Source organism: Gallus gallus, chromosome 3 (assembly GCF_016699485.2).
Source record: "Gallus gallus isolate bGalGal1 chromosome 3, bGalGal1.mat.broiler.GRCg7b, whole genome shotgun sequence".
NCBI lineage: Eukaryota > Metazoa > Chordata > Aves > Galliformes > Phasianidae > Gallus > Gallus gallus.
Window position 1 is genome coordinate 37,797,177 of NC_052534.1, and position 19,939 is coordinate 37,817,115.

General features: G+C 41.2%; 2 protein-coding genes across 5 annotated transcripts in view; one reads left to right on the plus strand and one right to left on the minus strand.

Moving 5' to 3' along the window:
- Positions 1-19,939, plus strand: part of ARID4B (AT-rich interaction domain 4B) — an 84,813-nt gene that overhangs the window by 13,959 nt on the left and 50,915 nt on the right. For all 3 annotated transcript variants that reach the window (XM_003640986.6, XM_004935477.5, XM_046939486.1), the window contains exon 3: positions 16,058-16,168. In XM_003640986.6, coding sequence (XP_003641034.4) covers positions 16,058-16,168 — 111 coding nt within the window. The remainder of the gene's footprint in view (positions 1-16,057; positions 16,169-19,939) is intronic.
- Positions 11,212-13,102, minus strand: LOC101747771 (translation initiation factor IF-2-like). 2 transcript variants are annotated; one of them, XM_040698277.1, is made up of 3 exons: positions 11,945-13,102; positions 11,708-11,840; positions 11,212-11,635 (listed from the first exon to the last, which is right to left on the minus strand). In XM_040698277.1, the coding sequence occupies exons 1-3, from the start codon at positions 12,366-12,368 to the stop codon at positions 11,335-11,337; spliced, it is 858 nt and encodes a 285-aa protein (XP_040554211.1). In that variant the 5' UTR covers positions 12,369-13,102; the 3' UTR covers positions 11,212-11,334. The 2 variants fall into 2 exon arrangements, with proteins under 2 accessions (XP_040554211.1, XP_040554212.1); XM_040698278.1 differs by having other exon boundaries at positions 11,212-11,840.

Here is a 19,939-nt window from a genome sequence, read left to right on the forward strand (position 1 = left end):
ATTTTTGCTGGGAGAAGAAGCTGAGGAATGATTTGACTGTTTTGAAAGATGTAATATCTTCCCTTCTGGATACAGATTCTTCTCTGTTTTGTAGCAGGGCTTACAGGCAGTTCTAGGGTGTACTCCAGAAGTCATAAAAAGGTGGGTATTGTCTCTGCTGTATTAAGCTTAAGGTACTGCTGCTGTTTTCTGTGTGTATAGTTAGTGTATGCCAGCTGTATCCTAACTAATGTGATTTTAAATGAAATATTCATTTATTAGAAAAATAACCCTCTTCGTAGGAAGCTTGGAGATATATATTTTTTAATGTAAAAATCCCTTTTACATTAAAAGGGGAAAAGTCATAGGAAAGGATGGTCTGCAGAAGTCACTGAAATGTAAATCAAGAATGTAAAACACCAAATACCTGGAATCATGAATTAGAATATTGAAGGAAGACTTATGTAGCATATGTAATGTTGTGAGCTCTTGAGATTTGTGGAGATCTTTGTGTTGTAAAAGCATCTATGAAATTGAATGTCTTGTAGTAATGTACTGGACCTAGGACAGAAATAGTGAAGCTGCACTTGTTTGGACAGCAGGAATATGCCATAGGCATGCAGTTGTCTAATGATGTGAATGCTTTCCCCCCGGCTGGAATTGAGGGAAGAAGAGGCAAGCGTTTTGTTGCTTGCTTCATCTCTAATGTCCTGCATCTGACACAAGTGAGGATTCTATGTGCTAATAGGATATAAAAAGAAATGTCTTCTGGGGAAACAGGCTGGCAAAGCCTTCACTTTGGGGTGAGTAGGGAGGATTGCTGCCTGAGCTCACAAACCATACCATACAGATATGCCTATAATGAATAGTGCTTTTAATAGCCACGTGCCAAAACTTACACTGCTAAAGTAATAGTGGTCAAGGTGGTATCTATTTATATATACCTTCATGCGGGGAGGTATATTTTAATACAACATCAGCCATTAACTACATTTCTTTTAAAGTTCTTGTTTGCTAATTTGCCTTTGAATTTCACTTCAGATTTTTTCAGTTGTGTTAGTGGCTTCAAATGCCCAGTTGCAGCAAAGGGGATTCTAGGAAAGCCAAATAGAAGGGCTAACTATTTTTAAGCCAAAATGTCGCACTCTCAGCGTAGTAGTTGTTTTATCCAAATGAGATGTACTCTGTTAGCTCTTGAGTAACTTTTTCCTCTGGAGACTGAAGTGTAGCAAGTTTACTCACTAGAATACAAGGCCAGTTCAGATCAGAGATGAAGATCTGCCAAAATATTCCAGAAAAAGATTCAGTTACACTGAAACTTAAGGAAAAGCCTAGGGATTAGTTTGTGTTTAGTTGAATTCAAAGATCTTCCAAAACCCAAAACAAATGAAAAATACTTGAGTTTGGCTGGTTTGCAAACTAAAATCTTAAGTTATTGCTGGCACCGAGCTCGAAAGGGAGAGACTGTTGGTCTGTGTGTGCTAGATTGACTGAAGCGAGTGAGGAAATTTGAGGATGGTTCTATAGAGCTAGTCAGAGGAAAGCAAAGCAGAGACTGCTGTGAGTGATCTCAAGTGCATCTTCAGGCCCCATGGCATGTGTTTGATGGGCCTTACTGAATCGGAGCCTTGTACTTGATCTGAGATGTAAGTCACCTGTTTAGAGAAGAAGAAGAGGAAAGCAAAAAATCAAGTTTGTGGTGAGAATAACTTCTTCCTGTAGCTAAGATATCTTTGTACTGCATGTTTTTGACCTAATATTAGTCTGAAATGGCAATTTAGGTGTATCTCCACTTGGTCTGAACCCTGCAGAAGAAACCAGGTGCAGGAAGTGTGACTGACTCGAACATTTATAGTGTAGTCTTCTATCATTTGGTTGGTTGCTTTATTTATTTTAATAGCAGTGTTGGCCACGGTCTCCGTGCTTGGAAGGGAGGAGGTCTGGGGAGCCATATTCCTGGAGCTGTGGCATGTTTCTGAGTGCATGTGCTGTCACTTGGTGTTAAGGGGTTGCCCAGGGTAAAAACATACAGAACTCAGGACATACTTGGAAGAATGTTTTTCTCATATTTTGATCTCTTTTTACTATTAATGGAGGTAATCTGAAACCAAAGCTTTCCTACTGAGGCTCTCTGGATCCGGTGCACTTCAGAGTCTGCCATTCCAGTTGAAACTCAGTGGAGTGGAGCTCTATCCTTCTCTGTGCTGAGCAGTGACTTGTCCTGATGCTTACCCAGTTGTATGGGCCTGCAGAGTTTTATTGCTCTTCTGCAGAGCTCTACTCCTGGAATCCCTTCTAAAGATTGTCTCAACACTGATCATCATCTTGGTTGTTCTCTGTAGTGCAGTCATTAAACTTGATACTTCTGAAATGTCAGATGAGACCATGTTATTTTTGACAGGACTGATTCTACTTGTAAAATGAATAAAGTCAAATTAGTATTTAGTGAGAAATTCTGAAACTTTTGAAGTTCATTTGGAAATCAATTCTTGGTTTATCCTGGACTCATTATTTTACAAACTAATTAATAAAATGAATGTATTTGCTCCTGTAACACAGCGGTAACGGTGCTCTGCTGCTTCCCTGCTAAAACAACAACAAAATCAACACTCAGTCTGTTCCCCCACACTGCTCAGTTAAATCAATATTTCTCATCTGAAAAAAAGGAAAAAGTTTCCCTGGAAAAGCTAATACCTGCTTTGTTTGCAAATAGTCTGCAATGGATATAAAACTTAACATAAACTGTTATTTTGAATGCTGTCCAAGTAGATTAGACTTTGAATACAAACTTACATTTGACCTTGTGTGTACTTTAGCACTGAAGTGCTTTCAGTTTAAAGCCACTCGTGGGGTTTAGTGGAGATGTTGGACTGGAAGCTGATTGTTGGATGCCCAGATCTCTGACTTGCACTGGAAGATGCAACCTAGCTTAGGGGAGTCATCTAAGGAAGCAGTAGTTAGATGATAATCTAGTTATTTAAAAATAATGAAGCAGTGTAGTAGATGTCTTCTTCCTCAGCCAGCTAGTGCTTCATGCACTTATTCTTCATTTTTTTCTCTTGGGGGGGGGGGAAAAGAAATCCGGTGTGTGCAATGCAAAGGTAAATATAAAGAAAAAGTGATACCATGTGATGGAGAAGAGGAACGTCTTCTATTTTTTTTTTAAGGCTTCTGTATTTTTTGTAAGAACCCTACACATTTTCAGTGATGGCTGTGGAGTTCTGAGACGTGGTTTATCCACTGGTTTCTCCTCTTCAATGTTGTTAGCTCTGGTGTTTGATCACATAGTGAAATGATTTGGCTCATCAACGTGGTTTAAAAAAAAAAAAAATGTATGGAAACTGTTGAATCATGGCCTGAACCTCTGATTGACCACCTGAGGCGAGTGCTGAGTCAGCCGCAGGGGCACAGGTGAATGTAATTTCACCTGAGTGACCTCCTAGACCACATTTAAGGGCTGACTCCCAAGGAGGAAGGATCTCTATCTGGAGATCACCCCTCTTGGAGCCCTGCCACAAGCCCAGGACACAGATAAGCTTTTTATTTCATTACTCCTTTGTAAACGTGATAATCTCTCTGGTCCTACACCTGTATACCTTACAATCTGTATACCTGTTTGCCATACAAATAAATAAAACCCCTAAACACCCTAGTTTGATAGAAGTAACAGAAACAAGTAGCTGTTTGTGGAGTTGGTGAGCTGAATCACTGTAGCCTTTGATTAAAGGAGTACCAGAACTGATGCAGAAGGGAGGATGGAAAAGGAAGGGCCTCATCTGCGTGCGTGTGAGTTTGGGAGCATCAAGGCCTTCCCCTTTTACACTCCCAAGGTGTTAATGCAACTCTCAAATGAAACATGAAACAGCAGGCCTTCTCTAAGGGTTGGTGGTGAGTTTGTAACCCTTCACCTCCTCAGGTTTTGTATCTGACCAGAGAACAAACTACAATTGGCAGCATGTAGCACCTGTCAGAAACTCTGATGGCTTAAAAACATTGTGTTTTTCTATTGTTACATCTTGTCTTTTGTTTTTACCTCTCCTCACCTAGGTAAGAAATCTTAGAGTGCATCATGGCATACCTGGCTTTAAGAGTGAAGGACTGAATTGGCTTAGCTCTTTACCTAGCTGGTTTTCTGATACTGTGTTATGACCAAAACTACATCCTGATGATCATTTAAGTTACTGGTAGCAGACAAGAAAATGAATGTGTCTTGCTTTCAGAACAATTCTGATGCCTTGGATTTCTAAAATAAAGAAGCCATACGCTTGCTTTTGTGCCAGTTAAGTCTTGAAACTCCTACACTTTGAGAAGTTTCCTGTTGTTTCTCTAACACTCAGGCCTGTTGTATTGCTTCGCTACTTGCTTTTTTTACTTTGTCACCTCATGCATTTCTACACAAGACAAATCAATGTTTTGCTACTTATGTAGGTAGTTGCATACTTTGGGTCGCAAATGTAAGAAAAGCTCCATGTGTTGGTCATTTTTCACTTAAAATCAGATTCCTTTCTCTTTAATAACACCTATTCTTCTTCTCTCTTGAGTTTAACTAAAGGGCCTATTCTATGCTTGTAAAAGATAAAGCATTACGAATGTTGCAATTTCAGAAACCTTATAAGAAACTGCATTAAGTACAAGGTGTGTCACTTGGGTTTTTTTGTTTGTGTGTGTAAGTACTCAGAAAAATGCATTGTGAAAATCTAATCCATGATAATGGGATGCCTTTGAGTCTAAGCAACCACAGCTGTAATAGCCCCAAGATTGCAGGATTTCAGAGCAGTGAAGGCAGCCAGCTTTGGCCTAGATAACTTGTTGAGAGGAAGTGGGGGACTGGCTGCAACAGTTTGGCTTTTGAAACTGAAGAATTGAACAGATTGTTGCTCAGCAGAGTTGTGTACAGTGTATTTTTAAAATTAGTATTATGATAATTAAGCGGAGCTCTAAACAGACAAAACCGTGTGTGTGCTTCCTGTCTGTCTGAGACATCGCACAAGTGCCTGGGGGTGGCAGGATGAGTTTTGACACACATCAGCGCATATCAGAAGTGGTAAAGCTGGCATTTCTTCTGCTGCAGAAGGATGGAATGGATTTTCCTGATAGTTTTGATTGGCCTTTTAGTACAAAGCGTAAATTATACAATCTTTAAAGGCACTGATAACTCTTCAGAAGCTCCTCCTGTTCAGTAGCTTCCTTTATTGCAATATATTTTGATTATCGGAGTTTTTGGTGAGTCAACTTGAGTGTCGATACCTATAGCGTTTGTTTGAATTACTACTTTGAGCTTTACTGGCTCAGTCCTTGAACGTGTATTTCTAGTCAGTCTGATTTAAAGCCTTGAAGATGTGGAATATTTGCTTCATCCCTTGTGATCCCTTCAAGTACCTAGTTGCAAAAAATATTAATTTCCTCTTGTAAACTAAAAAGCCCTGTTCATCCTGAAACCATGGGATTTTGTAACCCCCTAGATGGCAATATGAAGGAATCTTCCAGCATTGCTTCTTTGCTGTGTGAAGAGGGAGAAGAGGCACTATAGACTGAAACATGAGGGGCTTCAGCTGGCTGATCTGTGGGTGTTTGTGGTACTCTGAAGTAAGAGCTGGGGTGCTGCAAAGTCTCTTCTGTCCTATGAATATGTAGTAGGTGCTTGGCTGGTGGGCAGAAAGAGGACTCACAGGTACATGGATCCATGAGGCAGGCATCTATCAGGTGTCTAGCACAAAACCTTCTGCAAGTACGTGGAACTTCTGTGAGCGCTTCACTGCCTTTAAGGTGGTGGTGCCCATGTTCTGCTGTAGCCTCAATCCAGTGGAGCCACAAACTAGGTGCTGCATTCAATAGGGAAAGGTCCCTGGGTTGGAGGGTTCAGAACTTTGCACTGGTTACCTTTTAATGTACGGTCTTAGTGTCTGAGATTGAAGACAGCCAACATGCTGAGCTGGGGAGCCATCAACAGCCAGCACACTTGCTAGAGTTTCATGGCATGGTATGTGCCACATTAGCAGTTTGCTGCTATTGAAAATGGAATGTGCTGCATCCTATTTCCTCCTCCTCTCGGGGGCAGTTCTGGGGAATAAAGTAGCCAAAAATAAATGGAATGTGAGGCAATACCATAGCCTTGCCAAAAAGGCGAATCTCGTGCTAGAAAGTAAAAAACCATTAGTAAACTGTGAAAGGGTCTGTTAGCTTCTTTTGCTAGCAGTTAGGCAGTACCTGGAATAGCATGTCTGGTTTGGGGCACTGAACTTCAAGAAGGATGTGAGATAATTTGAACAGATTCCAGAGGAAAGCAATTAGAAATATGAAGTGCCTAAGAAATAAGGACTGTAATTAAAATGTTCCCAGTAACTTGCTTTTTTGTTTTGTTTTCATTTGAGAGATGGGATGACTCTAAGGAATCACATCTCTTTAAATGTGAAAGCTGCAGAGAAAGTAAAAGCGCGTTGCTCTCCGTATGCAGTATTGATAAGACAAAAAACAGCAGCCTAGAAAATTTAGATGAGATGATGCAGAGAACTGTATAAGCACTGGAATATATTGCCTACAGAGAGTATGGTATATTCACCCCTGAGTTTAAGAATAGATTTGACAGACATCTGTTATGAATAATACAGTTAAAATTATCCTGCCTTGAGGAATGGCCTTTATAACCTTTTATGTGTAATTAAGTTTGTTTGGTGTTGCCAAGGATCTCATCCATCTGAACTTAGCCTTCAATAAATTGGTTAGATTAAGTTATTTTGGTCTCGCTGTAGATATTTTCTAAACTCATTTTCATAGTTTCTCCTTGAATGACCCGTCCCTGACCAGAAATTTCATGTGAAATGACTGGGCAGCAGTTGAGGTAGCATGATAGGCAGCAGAGAGAGGTTTTCACTCTAAATTTTTTGTGTTGCTGCATATCCAACTGCACACGAGCAGCTACTGGAAGCATGGTAGTATAAAAAGGCCATCTGCTATCAACATGTTTCCTCAGAACAACCAAAGTGAGGTGACTGTATATACATTCTTCGCTCATGAGTGTTAGGCTTTGATGTGTGGACCTGTAATTTGCCAGATAACCTGTCTTTAGGATTGCTTTCTAATCAGTGAGAAAGAAATGCTGCATCTTCACTTTTTCATATTAGTTTTTTTTGCTGTTAGTTGACAGCTGCGTGTAGCTTTGACACCACTTCTGGTGCTCGTTTGTCATTCTCAGAGTTAGCAATAACGCCAACACCACAATAAAAATGCAACATGTGAATCTTCATCCGAGTAAGTACACAATGTGGTGTTCTGTACCTGTTGTTTTTTTTAAAGTGAGTTTTTAAAAAACCAAAACAGTGTACTAATTTACAGACCAGCTACAGTCATGATTTGTACCAGCTGTATTTTCATGCTAACTGTACGGTGTAACATCTTAAAGCAGATGCTTAAGATTTCATAATATAATTTTATCAAAGCATCCTTAAACAGTATAAAAGTAAGGAAATGGTGGCTGTAGTTAGTGAACTGACTTGGATCAGAGTTCTAGAAATCTCATTCTGCTGGTGGTTTTTGCATTAGTGCATGCCATGCCTTCAACTTTGTCTTTCTGTCTAGTTTATGAAGAAAAGTAATTCCTCTCACTTTTTCTCCCCAATAATTTGTACGGAAGAGTTACTGTAAGTATGTAAATAAACCAATGCAAGAAGTTTCCTTTTGCTTGAAGAAAAGGAAGTTGTGGTTTTTGGTCGTCTTAAGGCTCCGTTTTTCATTTTGTTATGAATTTGTTCCTGAAGGTTTAGACTACAGAAAATATTTTAAAAGTAGATGATAATAAAGAGAAGCTTAATATAGTACAGTTACAGTGCAACGCTCCCTCCCCCCACAGTCTTACATGAGGATCTGATTTTTAATTTCTATTCACCGTTCGTATTTCTGATATCAATTTCAGTATCCCCGTTTGTAACCGAAAACATCGTCATCTTTTTTTCATAGCCAATTGACTGTTTTAGTCTTATTTTGAATAGGTGTGCTGTGGAATACAATCAGTTCCTTTCATGCTTACAGGTTTTACTGTTCTTTATGTTTTTGCACTGAATTTTTAAGAATTACTTATGAAAAATAAAATAATTAAATTGTCTGACTGGAAATAGACACATTGGCAAAGAATTAATTTAATTGCTTGCCTTTAATGATTGTTCCTTCAGCTTTCATGTAGCCCTCTACTAGTCCCTTCATTGTTTTGCTCAGGGAGTCTGCACTGTTTCATTTGAAACCATCCAATCTCTGCTCCAGTCGATCTGGAACACGAGCATAGCATTAGCTTCTCTTCTTTACAATCCTTTCAAACATACCAAATTTTCCACACCTTGCAGCGTTTCCAGACAGATTTATGGCATGCTTTTAAAACTGAGGCAAGTTGTCCAGACCCGGTAAGTTTAAACAATGCTGTGAAGCGTTTTCTGAAGCTTTTACATCTTAGTTTAAAAAAGTGTATTTGTCAAGAGAGGTCCAACTGACTATTCAAATACAAGAGTTATCAAGGACAACCTTTTTGCAGTATTTTAGCAAGCGTATCATTGATACTTATTTACTTAAATGCATTCAAATATGATGTATTTTTGGTTCTTGCACTACAACACGAGATCAGAAGAGTCATTCAGTATCTCTGACTAAAAAGACTTTCACTGATAACTATCAAGTGAACTTCTTTTCGTCTGTACATGTAGAAACTTGATGCTCAGGCCTCGCTTGGAACATACTGCTATAAGCTGCCAAAAAGCACACCTGACCAAAATTAATGAAGCTGTACCGTTTGCAGTACTGCAGCATAATGCTCAACAGATCGAGTATTTGGTTAAACCTTACGGAGAATTGCAGTCTGGTAACTATGGCGATGATTGACTTAGGGGGAAAAAGATTTTTATATTCAGCATGATAAGCAGTGGGAGCAGACATTCAAAGTATCTTTTCTTCGCGTGGTCTTTCAGCAGTACAGAACAAGGGAGGAGACCTTTATAAGGAATTATAAAGAAATGGGATTTATTTTAATTTTTATTTTTTTAGAGAGGACAACGGGCAGTTCTGGAGTGTTTGGTTAACTAAAGCAATGTTACGGAGTAGTATGCTATCCTGATTAAAAAAAAACACCTGTTCTTATATCTCAAAGTACTGTATAAACATCACATCTCTATTCCCCTTTGAGAAGGATGTGCAGTAGCCACATTCTGCAGGCTTGAAAGCTGCTACGTGCCTGCCGAGTTGTGTGCATGGGGGCAGGAAGTCTGCAACCAAGTTAGAATGAGAATTCAATGATTTACATTCTTTGTGTTGGGGGAAAAAATACATATATTCCAAGCATGGTGACCTGTATGGAATTGCTGTTTTGTAACTTACCATTTAAATGTTCGCTAATGACATCACTCAGTGAATTTCTGAATAGAGAATGCAGTTGCTCTTTGGCTAAAATTAAGATAGACTGACTTTTAGGTGTTTGACATTTTTCATTGCCTGAGTGCAAATGTTTTTGCAGTTCTATATTGAGCAACTGATCGCAGTTTTAGGACCCCACTCCAAAATTAAAAAGCAACCAAAGTGATGGAGTTACTGGTCCCATAGAAATCGAGCTTTACATAAATAAGCGAAACTAATGAAAACCCATGTTGCCATTGGATAGATTGGATAAAAAGGGAGTACTGCCTGTCGTTACTGGGTCGAACCTCTCGCTTTGGGTCTCTAGGTCCTTTGTGATCCTGGAACCTGTAAATCTTTGCCAAATGGCCCATTTTTATTTGGAGAGGAGAATCGACTTTTGCACCTTCTGAAGCCTTTCAAAATATGGAATAAGCCAGCCATGGAGCTGGAGAATTTCAAATAAAGAAAATATCCCCTTTACACCTGTAAAGAACTCTTAAAAACTGTCAGAAGTTGGTTTATTACTGCAGACATCTGGACACGAGCTTCTGTTAACTTCCAACTTAAATAAAAACGTTAAAAAGCCTCATGCCACGATTATGGTATGTTTGCAACTGCTGAGGTGTTACTTGAAACTTCCTGACCATTTTCCAATGGAAACTGGAACTGATTTTGGCTACAGAAAGCCTCCTTTCCTCCCCTTGGATTTGCAAGCGTTCAGTTTGATCGGGATGCTCCTAGCTTAGTTTTGATTTGCGAGCGGAATGTTGGGAGTATAGAATGACGCTGCTTCATGAACTTCAAAATTAGTAGGTTTGGCCTTTCTGTGATCCATACAACAGCAACAAAGCAATCGAGCCTTGTTCTTATTGGCAGTCAGAGGTGAATTTGCCCTCTCTTTATACTTTCGTGGAATAGTTTTTCTATATGAGAAACCATCAGCGTGTGTCCGTCTGTGCTGCAGTTTGTGAGTGTATAGAAAAGTTGGTCTTGCTTTGCAAGTGCCTTCATTTCTGGGAGGCGAAGGATGGGCTATCTGGCTTAAGAATTAAGTGCTGCACCTAACTAATAGGTTGTGCCTGTGTGTCTGCTCTTGCCGTGAAGCTGTGTGTCCTCCTAAACCACAACAGGTTGAGCTCTAAGTGAGAAGTCGCATCTGTAATTGCACTGAGTAATTTTGTTTATTAAGAGAGTGATTCTGCAGTGCGTGGGCAGATCTCTGCTACTGGGTGGGACTTCAGGCAGTCTGAAAACGTTGAAGTTAATAATCTAAGTAATAATCTTTATTGAAGTTAAGTATCTTAGTAATTGGGGTGAAAGTGTTTTAATGGTTTCTTTGTAGATTTCCCCCCCCCCCCGTTTTCATGAAAGTGGTTCTTTAAAGCATGTCTAGATGTTGGATTTACCCTCCTTCCTCCTTTAAATCAGTGCTCTTCTAGCATTTGAATGTTTTCAAGCCATTCTTGTCCCCAGATGTTCAGGACCTCCCTTGAATGGCTTTAGGGTGGGCGTTAATGCTGCAGGACAGCATGGGAGTGGAAGTTATGAGCCACGTGCAGCTTGCACTGGCCACAAGAAGACAGGTCGGAGAACGTGGCTGAATGTTTTGCTGCAGTGGTGAGGTATTGCTGGTTGGGTGTTTTTAAAGCCAATCTGTGGGACTGAGGAAGATTGTAATTGGGACAGTAAAAGCTGCGAGGGTTCTGCTTGCAAACTGGGTGCGTCCATCTTCAGTTCTAGCAGATACGCAAGGGATGAGAAAACACTTTCCTTTTGAAAGATAGCTTTAAAATAGCATGGAGAGTAAAAACAAGTTCTGCCATGGTTTCTCTTGCTTGGAAATGAATGAGAAAAATAAGATGCTGAGCCTTGTAATTGTTTTCTTTAGTTAGAGAATTGACAACTGGCAGGGGAGGGGGTCTTGGATCTGCATTAAAGCTTTCTCTAAACCTTCACTACTGAAAACAGATGTTACATTACCACTTAAAAACAAATCAGTCGCTTATTACTTTTTATTTTGGACTTTTGGGGAAGTATTTCACAACTGTGTTGACTCAGGAGTTCCCCAAACTGCAGACATACCCTGAGCTTTGAGTGGTGAATGGGAGGGAGCGGTCCCGGCTTCTCAAACTTCTTCCATGTGAGAGACAAAGGGAAGGTACGCTCGGTTTGTTCTTTGCATGAGGATCTGAAAGCAGTCCTGCAGGCTTTTGTGCTAAGCACGTCTGCTGTGTTTCTAGATTGAATGCTTAATCTTGTTTTCCCGTGGTTTACTTGGAACATCCTGTGTGTGGTGCAGAGGAATACAGATTAGGAGACGAATAATATATTCACACACTGCATTAGAAGCACTTACGGGCAGAGGACAGTGTAAAGCAGCTTCAGCGGCTGCGGTGCGGCACGACGGGCTTCACAAAGGAGTTGAATATAGCAGCGCAGCTGAAAGGGGAGGCGTGAGGATGATTTCATCCCACGTAGCTGGAAAATGTCTAGAAAAACATGGCAAACCGACCTCTTCGACAGCCTTAAAAGGTATGTAAAAACCTACTCCCATCTAGAATTCTAATTTTCAGCTGTTCGTTCTGAAACGTACCGGAGGACTGTGTGTGCTCCCTCCCTCGCAGGCGTTGGCAGAGCAGGCCCGGCAGCGCCGGTGGCCGCTGGGAGCCGCGGGCGGCCTCGCGGTGCGGGCAGCCGCCACCGCCCCCCGGGTACCGCGTGCGGAGACCGCCCGGCCCGTCGCCGCGCCCCGGGGCCCTGTCGGAGCGGGCGGCCCCGCCTGCGGCTTTGCCGGGCAATCGCCTTACGGGGCCGAATTTAGTCTCGCGGCAATCCCCGCATAATCTGCCGCGGCTCGGGCGGGCGGAAACTTCTGGCAGCTCGGCGGCGGGGCCCCTCCTCTCGGCGCCGCGCTGAGAGCCGCGGGGCCCGCCCGCCCCCGCCGTGCCGTGCTGTGCCGTGCCGCACCTGCGGGCCGGAGAGGGCTGCGGCCTCGGCGCAGGGCAGGGCGCCCCCATTACCGGCTGGCGGCTGCGGGACCCCGCGCTGCTGGGTGCGGAGTGAGGGCGGCGGGGGGAAGGGATGTCGGAGGGTGCCGGCGCCTATGCTTCCTCCTGCCTGAGCTGAAAGGCGTTTCGAGAGGATGTAGAGACGTGTGAACGCGGAGGGAGGGAGAGAGGAAGCCTAGGGGGCGGGGGGGTTGTGTTTAAGCTGCTCTGATTGAGAAGTTCGCGGTCTCTCTTTAAATGAGCAGTGGTGCGTGCTGGGCGTGCTCCTTGGTTTTCCCTTTTAGCAAAACTTTATTGATGGTTTTTATCATAGGCTGCTGAGAAGGCAGTTCTTATCTGTAGCTCACAAAATGCAGGAGTTTATGTCTGAATGTAGAAGGAAACTCAGGTGAGCTTGCTTCACAACAAAACGAAGGCAGAGACTGCATTTCAGGGTGAATATTACAAAGAATTTCTTCCCAGAAAGAGCGGTGAGGTGGTGGAGTCACCATCCCTGGCGGTGTTGAAGGAAAGGGTAGGTGTAGGACTTAGGGACACGGTTTAGTGGACACTATTGGCAGTAGGTGCACGGTTGGACTAGATGATCTTAGAGGTCTTTTCCAACCTTTTTGATTCAGTGGTTCTATCCCAGAGATCCCGGACCGGTACCGTAGTGAGACCAGAAATTGTCTCAAAATGAAGCCTTTGGTGCTTCTAAGCAGCACAGAACTTGGTGCTTTAGAGCACTCGGTGCTGTCTCTCCCTTCCCCTCAGCGGTGGTCGCAACGCTTGCAGAGAGAATCTCGGTGTGCTCCGAGGTGAGTGAGCCGTGTTCTCAGATTTCAGCTGCATTTTAACACGCTAAAAAGCAAAGAAAGAATAAAAGCAAATCCTGCCAAAGCACGTCAAAATTAGATGGGCAAAGATGCATTCAGTCTGAGTGTAAGGATGTCTATTAAGTGACGTAAGCACAAAGAGAAGGAATAACAGAAAGATAAAAATAGCTGTATACTTATTTTTAATCCCCGTCTAATTTTGGTGGAATTGACTAAAACCTGTTTCAGAACAGGTGACTCATTTAGAGATGGTGAAAATAACAACGTTGCCATCAGGATCACATGAAATGAATGCCAGACTTTGATCACTGCTGTTTGCAGTCCTTGTTTGCGTTGTGATGCATCACATCTCTGTAGTTGTCTTAACCTACCATTACCAGCTGGTGCGGTTCTATCAGAATGAGGGCTGGACTGGTTTGGGGAAGAATCGTTTCATGTGTTTCCATGGAATGCTGAAATTGTAGAAAACTTTGGTGTATCCTTTGAAGATTTCACGTGGCCATTTAATACTTCAACTACTGTGAATCATTTATACCTTCAAATGAAGAGATGTATTTCACCGGTATCAATCTTCATGTCAAAAGCCACTCACAATCTTTTCTAGTAGACATTCTTACAGTGGGTAAACAAATGGTCTGTATGTTTGATGTTCAGAATTAATCTACTTACAGTTGTAAATATTGATGAATCCCATGGAAAGGGGTTAACTGTTTTAAAAAGTAACTGCAGGAGATTTAGGCCAGGGATTAAAGTGAACTTCTGTGACAGAAATAGAGATCATTTCTTCCAGATGTTCCTTCTTGGAATGAATATTCTTTTTAGAGAAGCTTTTCAAAATAAGCCAGACTAATAACGAGTTAATCAATACTGTTATTGAATAAACTCATTATAAAAGGAATCTGAAATCCTATTTTAAAGTCTGCTGATGGTTGCGGGGTTGTTTCTTCTTCTGTAGAAGAAGAACTTCCTAACCAAGGCCAGAGCTTCAGATGGTCTCGCTTCTGCTTTTTAATTAAGGTTCAGGAGTGATTGTCTTGTTTCTGCTTTATTAATTAAGGTTCAGAAGTAGTGAAGAAAAAACATTCTTTGTTTTCTATAAGCTAAACCTAATGTTGGATCTGTCCTTGGGATCATTTGTTTGTCTGCACAGGGAAGCGTAGACAGCTACTGACACAACAAACTCTGAGTGCTTGCTTAAAGCTATGTGCATCCCTGCAGACCCAGGTCAGATCTGTCTGTCTTTAAAATGATACTTTGTGCTTCCTTCTGACTCTTGGAAGATCAACTAACATGAAGGACTTAGCAACACTGTAGAGTTGAGGAGTTTTTTTTGCTTAAAAGCAATGAACGGGAGAATGCTCCCCTCCTAGGGCACTGCTTACTTAGCAGGAGAATCTGTGGCTATTTTCCCATTCAGATTTATGTTGTGGGAAACAGACACTTGATCTACTGTGAGCACTCAGCAAAATTAAGTTCATTGCAGTCCGAGTCCCTCTTTCAGCATCCTTCCAGGAGAAGTTACAGAAAAGCATTGCAGCCTGCCTTGAAGGCAAGTACATAAGCACTGTAAGAAAAGCAAGAAGGAAATGAATTTCAGCAGCTACCTACTTAATCTCAGTTGAATTTTATTGTTATTAAATTTGTAGTAGGAATGGATAGATGTTTATGGTTATAGTACTCTGGTGCAGAGGTTGAGGGAGATTCATTAGAGCAGTTAGGTTTCTGATTATCTTTGCAAGCACAGGTTGAAAGGTTTGCTGATGTTCTGTCTGGAACCTACTCTTCTTACCTGAAAATGATCAGTAGACTTGAAGGAAGAGTCAAGGTAAAATGTAATCAGTGTGTAGTTAACACTGCAGCATCTTATGTCTTTCAATTTCAAGTTTTGTTTCCCAATGTTCTGCAGATACCTTGGATGTGCCAGAATTGCTTCTTGTAAATTGTCTGAATCCCTTGAGATGCACAAACACAGCGTGGGCTTGGAGGGCTTAGATCTCTCTTCCTAGTTGTTATTTGGGGCTTCACGGAGGCTTGCAGCTCTTGGAGATGTAGCTCACTGCTGTTGCTGGTCTCCCTTGCCTTCTTTTTTCTTACCTAGCTTCTACAAAATGATTGAGAGAGGTAGTTTGGGTATCCAGAATCTCCTTTTGCAAATGACACATGAGGTTGTATGAGAGGATATGGCCCTCCTTTGAAGGAGCAGAGCCTTTAACATGCCCTCTCTGTGTACTAATTGGACCCTTATTCTCCCTCTGCCCCCAAAACATTTCTTTCTCTCCTCTCTTGTTTTTGTTTTTCTGTTTGGGTGTTCCCCATTCCTCCCGTTATGTGTTAGAGGGCCTCTTCTTTCATCTGGGCCCTCGACCTTTGCCGTGTATTCATCCTGTCTTTGTTCTCCTGCACTACTCTGTCTCTCAGGACACTCCTGGCAAGCATCCTTCCATATGATTTACTTCATTCAAAAGTAAAAGAAGCCAAGTCTCTTCAGAGATTTTTCTACTTAATTCAGATTCGTTTTTCATTAGTATTTATGGGAAATAAAACAAACACCGGAGTGTTCATGAGCTGTATCAAATTTTGAGGCAATTACAGGAGAAGGTGAGGCATTCAGTTGGCCACGAATTGGCCATCTACTTACTGCATCCTCAGGTGGTGCAGAGATTGGAGCTTATGTGGTGACTTATTGCAGACAACTATGGTAGCAGATGATTGTATTTCTGGTAGCTGTTGCATGAGCATTGTTTCTAGTGCTATGATATAAGTATACCGTCAGGTTTTGGGGCTGTTCTGTAGATACTCTGCCCACAAAAGCTAGTGAAACAATGACAGCTCTATTGTCAGTGGCCAGCAATTAAAAACCAGCTATTTTCCTTTCTGTTCCAGGCCATCGATGAGCCTCCCTATCTTACAGTGGGCACTGATGTGAGTGCAAAGTATAGAGGAGCCTTCTGTGAAGCCAAGATCAAGACAGCAAAAAGACTTGTCAAAGTCAAGGTACGTGATTTTCCTGTAAATATGTTGTTGTTGTTGTTGGGGGGGGAGGGAGGAGGGGAAGTAATCTGTGTTCAAAATACTCCTTCCCTTGGAGCTTGGCAATGCAGTTATTACGTTAACAATAAGCTTGTTGTTGTTGTGGGGGTAGGAGGGGTTCCTCCTACACTCCTCCCCACACAATTGAATACATCTTGTTTCTTTCACTGCTTTGTCATCCGTCTGCCTCCACTATCTGTGGCCTTCAGTGCCATAGGCTGACCTGAAGTAACTGATTACAATGGCAAGTAAGTTTATGTATGGGATAACATCATGAGGGGATAGATACAACTTCTCAAAGTAGATCTAATGTGGTTTATTTTGCTTCAGGAGCACAGGTCACTGCCAATTAGCAGTTGCAGCTAGATAATGCTTCAGGAATGAGATGAAGCCTTGCTGTCTTCCAACAAAGTCCTTGGGTATTAAGTCCTACAGAATAGCAAGCAGGGAATCTCACTTAATCTTTATAGTGACTAGTTAATGACTGATCAAATCAGTATAAGCCATGTACAATAGAAATAACAAAAATGTGGGGAGGGAACAGAGAAGGGATGCTTTAACATTTATTAGGATTTTAAGATAGTATTTTTTTCTTTTTTAGAAATAAAAAGAACATTGTTTGGGCTTATGTTTGTTATGTAGTAAGCCTGTGCTGTAGAAAGGCCTTATTTCTGCTGCAAGTGTTGCCCTAAAAGCTTCTAATGTGGGAGCAGGTGACCTTAATCTTACATGGAAATATAACAGGACAAGGATCAAGAACACTTATGTAGAAGAAAATGTATCTATAATGTAGAAGAAAATGTATCTATAGTAACAATATTTTTCTTACCTACGTGGAAAAGTGGAAAACGTAGTGTGAGTGGAAGCAATCCCATACAGAAGAGTTTCCATCATAAACTGCTGTGCAGCGCTTGGCTGATTCTGCTTATGGCACATATAAGGGACAGAACAGACTGTTTCTAAAAGCCCTGATGGGAAGGATATCGTCACATATGATGATTAATGTTAACTGTAATGAGAAGATGCTGGTCTTAAATCTGACATCTTTAAAAAGTCGTAACTATTAACGGCATCAGCTGGTTTATGTTTTACAGCACCATTAAGCTTAGGCTATTAAGTACTAGTATTTAGGCTGTGAGGCATCAGTATTTAAGGACAGGAATTGTATTGCGCCTACATCAGTGAAGTCTTAACTACTATCAGCTTGAGAGGACTTTCAGCCCACCTTCTTAAATGAACCACTTGCACTTTAGCGTTGTCCATTGAGAAATATTTTTGTATGGCTTTACTTGCAGCTTAATCACTGCATTGCTTTCAGAAAGAGGTTGAAAGGGAACAGCTGTGCAGGAGAAAGTCTTCACTGTTACTGTGTAACACAGAGCAGTTAAGCCCCAGTACTGTTACTCTTTTGTAGAGTATTTTGTAGTAAGGTGTTTCGTTTGTGGGTGCAGTAGCAGTATCTCTTTACACTGGGTTTCCTTCACCAGGTATGGATTGTGCCTGAATTTAGCAGTGATCCCTTGATTTTTCTGTTTCTGGCACTTGCAATTTTCCTCCAGTATTAGCTCTAAGCAGAATTTTTATTATAAAGTGGTGTAATTTGTCTGGAATTTTGGTAGTTTACCTGCTGCGTTTATTTTCCAGTTACCAAACAGACTTTCCTTTGACACCAAGACATTTTATGCCCTATTCTCCTTTGTATGAGGAGTTCTCTCTTACTTGCCAGCAAAGCCATCTAGCTTCATAACAGAAATTTTAGTTGGAAGCTTTCATTTAGGTGTCATAACTAGTTGCTCTGCTAAAGGAGAGTGGCAACATTTTTTTACAGTATATTTGCATCATCTTCAGGCAAGTAAAATACACTAAATTGCTTCTCCTTTTAACTGCTTTCCTCCTCTGCAAATTCCACTTCCTAGAAAATACTAAGGAATGCCTCCATAATAACTTTTCCATCATCAACGTAATTGTTTTAATAATAATGTAATACATTTATTTGGTGTAACTCAACTGCAGAGTGTTTATCATTTCAATATCAGCAGGTGCCATACCTCACAGGTTAGCAGTCTTTGGCAACTTCCAGACATTGTACAGAGTTTTACTTTAAACAATATATCAGCGTTATACACACTGCCATGGAAAGAAAGAAAACTTAAGAGTTGCCTGGGTTTGTGGAAGGTGTTGAAGGCGATATGAATTCTTCATCAGTTATAGCTTCTTTTAGATATTTAATGCAGTTTATTTGGACAGTATCTTCTAAAATGCAACTAGTGCATCATTTTCACCCATCATTTTCTTGTTCTTGGGCACTCCTCCACAGAAATTTTAGAAGAAACTGATTTTAGTGTCTGTCTTCATTAAGCAGAAAGTAGTAAAGCATCTGCTGCATAGAGCCTGTATAGGACCATCTTGCCAGGATGATGAATAATAGGGAATTTCCAACTGAATTTAAACAGGTTGGCTCGATGATCAAATCTGGTTTCTGTTAATACCCAGGTTTTGGGTTTTTTGAATGTGTCTGAAGATCTCAAGAAGTGAAAACAGCTGATATAAAAAAATCCTCTGAAAAAGAGGCAAAGCCCCAATGCACTGTTTAGAAACAAACCTGCAATAGCAATGTTGCAACTGCAACTGAAGTTTGATGCGTATTCCTTTTATCTTAGTATGCTGTGACTCACTCATGGCTTGTGGGGGTATATTTCCTTTTTGCTGTAAAATACACTTACAGATAGTTACAGGAGGGGAAATAAACCAGGTGTCTCAAATCAGAATGAATGTACTGGATATTTCATCTGAGTGACCGCAAATGCGGTCATCTGAACTTCAAACTTCTGCTTTTTAGGTAAGTCCCCATCAGGCTTAAGTTCAGAAGAGTGGCCCTAGCTCTGTTAATCCCTCTCTCTTTGTGTGGCTTTCAAAATGTCTCGTGTCTATCTGTCGGACAGGAAGTGTTCGCTACCAGTAGGTGGATGATGCAGCTTTAAGAAGAATATACTTTCAGTTGATATTGCTGTGGTTTTAACAGAAAATCAACAAGATAACTCTTCCGTGAAGTATTGCCTCTAGAGCAGTAAAACATTTTAGTGCATTTATTTTCTAATCAGCCAGTCACGGTGGGCTCTCCTCCATCATAGCTATAGGTTCTGTTCTCAGCTGTTTGCTACTCTCAAGGCTTGCATACCTCTTAAATTCTCTCCCTGAAGTGTTTAAGTAGGAGAACTTGTATTAGAAAATGCTCTGTTCTGAAGGAAATTCTGCTATTGCTGTGTTTTACAGAGGAGCCTCAGTAATTGAGAGAACATAATTTTGGGCACCCTTGTGAGCTAAATCCTATAGCCTGGTGTAGAGAGGTTGCTCCAAATGTAATACCTTCTGTTTATTTCCTTGGAAACTACAACACATACACAAAGCAGAATACAGCACCATTTGATAGAATAAATTCTCAGCTACAGAAAGAGCACTGTTTTTCAATGTAGTCATCGTCATCAGGTATGCATTTTCACCAGCAATGAATGAGAGCCTGTGTGCTGAGTTAGTAAAAATCTGCACTAGCAGAGATGACCAGCTGTCACCACTGCTGAAACACATCACTCACTGCTCACATCCACCGTTTGGTCTCCATGAATGTTCAGCAAACATCAACGAATGTCAATGGATGTGTTTTTTTTCCACATGGAGGAATTCAATTCCACACTTTTGCTTCGTATGCTCTTCCATATCAGATGCCATTTTGTCAGA